The following is a 2,822-nucleotide window of genomic DNA, read 5'->3' as shown; positions in this document are numbered from 1 at the left end:
CACTAGGATTCTGTGTATCCCTGCATGGCTTCCAACTAGGATTCTGTGTATCCCTGCAAGGCATCCAACTAGGATTCCGTGTATCCCTGCATGACTTCCAACTAGGATTCTATGTATCCCTGCATGGCTTCCCACTAGGATTCTGTGTATCCCTGATTGGTTTCCAACTTGGATTCTGTGTATCCCTGCATGGCTCCAACTAGGATTCTGTGTATCCCTGCATGGCTTCCCACTAGGATTCTCTGTATTTTCAATTTTGAAAGCTTATGCGCATGCACGCCGTTTCTTTCTCGCGAGGTTCCCAACAGTCACGTGTCTTTTTTGTTTTTGTGTTGGTTTACATGTTTACTTCCGCTGTTGGCAATTGCCTTGCGACCACACATCTGCTGTCGCCATTTTGTCCGGCATTTGCAGTTCCAACAGTAAGAGCGGAAGATGCATCCCTTGTTGTATCTCATCCTGGCCCAACAAGCTATAATCAGGTCTGTTGTTGCGTTGTTGCGGCGCAGGCATAGGCACCTCCAACAATTCTACTGTATGCTCGCTGCGAACAGGAGGAGGGCGAGTAGGAGGAAGCACGCTCGCAGGAAGAGTAGCCTCGTGGTTGGTCGCCTTGCCCAGCAAACTGTAGCGACTGTGGGTGGGAGAATTTCCCAATGTCTCCGGCCATTGCCCAGGAGGTGGTGGGTCTACCCACACGAGACGGACTTCTGGCCGAAGCTGTTATGCACCGTTTGGTCCGATGAAAAATGGATAGAGCATCTGAGGATGCCTAGGAGGCTTTTCCTGCTTATTGTCGAACAGCTAAGTCCGGAGATCTGCAGGGAGGACACCCATCTGCGCTCCGCCATACCGGTGGAGAAGAGGGTGGCAATCGCACTTTGGATCCTGGCTAACCAGGGGTCCTATGGCACAGCGGCCACCCGGTTCGGCGTGGGGAAATCGACAGTGTGCACCATTTTTATTTCTGTAGTCCTGGCTATAGAGAAAGTCCTCCTTCACAAGACAGTGTACCTCGGGGACCACAGGAAGGTACTTAATATTGCTATTGCTGCCACTGATTACACCCTTTAGGGTAGGGAAAAGTCTAGATGCATTATTAACAAACTGTGAGCAAACCTTGGCTTTAGGGTGGGGATACCATAAATGTTATTATTTACCTACTTGCCATTTTTCTCATAATATTGCTATGATTACTTCCCATTCTTTCCTGGGATTTGTTGAAGGCGGTGTAAGTCTTCCTTCCCCCCTTCTTGCAGATCTACTTGTATATATTCCTGCTCTGCATATAATAGTAACTACAACAACACTAACCTCTAAAGTTATTATCATTCAGCAATGGTTCTAGGTGGGGTGACACGCTATATCTATTTACATACATGCAGGTTTGTTCCATGACTGCCGACCTTTAGCCTTGCTGTGCTATTTACAGGTGTGCTGTTTCTATTCCAGATCATGGCAGGCTTCGAGGCTATGGGATTCCCACAAGTAATCGGGGCTGTTGATGGGTGCCACTGTCACATCATTTCGCCAGTGCGTCAGGGTGGGGAGTATATCAACCGCAAGGACACGTACAGCATGCTGTTGCAGGGAACAGTGGACCACACTGGACTATTCATCAATGTGTGCATTGGATGGAGCGGGACCTCGCATGACGGCTTCGTTTTCCGCCACTCTTCCATCTACCAAACCATGCGTGTAGGCCTGTTTGTGCCAGGGAATCCTACTGTCACCATCTGTGGCAAGCAGGTGGGCCCACTGCTTATTGCAGATGCAGCATATGGGGTGAAAAACTGGGTCATGACCCCATTCAAAGGCACTCTCCAGCCGCGCCAGGCCCTGTATAATCGCCACCTCAATAGAGCCAGGAACACAGTGGAACGTGCCTTTGGCCGCTTGAAGGCAAGATGGCGGTGTCTCACCGCACCATTGGAGCTGGCAGAGGAGAACGTTAACTCTGTCATAGTGGCATGCTGTGTTCTCCATAACCTTGTGGAGACTGGAGGGCGCATTTTGGAGGGGGCACCATCTCGGCCAAGGCGATTTGTGCTTAATGCTGCCAGTTTACGCACTGCAAACGCCGACCAGGAAAAAGCAGATGGTGTGCAGACAAGGGAGGCACTGGTGCAGTATTTCTGGGATTTAAAGCATCGGGTCCCTTAAACACTTGTCTACCACCACGGTTTTGTGTTTTTTTTCTCTTCACTGTTGCAAAAATAAAGGTTTGCCTTTGCTATTCTTTATGTTTTCCTTTTCTTCCTTGGAAACACAACATGCCATGAGCGTACTGCGAGATTGGGTGCGCGTGTTTAGGGATGTCATGACATTCACCCTGCATCTCCTTCTAGTGTTGGTGGGAGAGGGGAACTGTGAGAGCCATCACATGCCACGTTCAGTGGAACAAGCTTTGCACTCCCATTCAGTTGTGCAACTTTGGGTTATAGCTTGGTGGTGCATAAATCTCCTCCCATTACATTGTCTGCAGCTTTGCTGTGTTGGAACAGTGGAGGCCCTGACCACATGCACAGTTGTGCATTTCGCTGGTTTAATTAGCCACACCATTTGTTCCCTGTCCCATCAACTACCAGCTTCCCCCAACTTGCAATGCACTGGCCTCGCATGGAGCACCCCAATACAGGCCATAGTACAGATTGTGTCCTGCAGAATTCTTTAGGAGGGAGAAGTCTGGTTTCCTGAATAGGAAACAAGATCCAACCCTTTCTTCATGCAAGCGTTTACACAACATGTAACTGCCAAAAAAAAAAAAAAAAGATAATTTATGCGCATGCACGCTATGCGCATAGTTTTAGGCCGCTCTGGGC

General features: G+C 49.0%; 1 protein-coding gene across 1 annotated transcript; it reads left to right on the top strand.

The window, feature by feature from the left end:
* Window positions 1-259: 259 nt before the first annotated feature.
* Window positions 260-2,163, top strand: LOC149308515 (uncharacterized). Its single transcript, XM_089536893.1, has 2 exons — window positions 260-1,032; window positions 1,453-2,163. Exons 1-2 carry the CDS (start codon window positions 436-438, stop codon window positions 2,161-2,163), a joined length of 1,308 nt encoding a protein of 435 aa, XP_089393019.1. The 5' UTR covers window positions 260-435.
* Window positions 2,164-2,822: the final 659 nt, after the last annotated feature.

Source organism: Sceloporus occidentalis, unplaced genomic scaffold (genome assembly GCF_023333645.1).
Source record: "Sceloporus occidentalis isolate IW3139 unplaced genomic scaffold, rSceOcc1.0.p SCAF_8, whole genome shotgun sequence".
Taxonomy (NCBI): Eukaryota; Metazoa; Chordata; class Lepidosauria; order Squamata; family Phrynosomatidae; genus Sceloporus; species Sceloporus occidentalis.
Note: the sequence above shows the minus strand (reverse complement) of the source record. Positions and strands in the feature narration are given on the sequence as shown.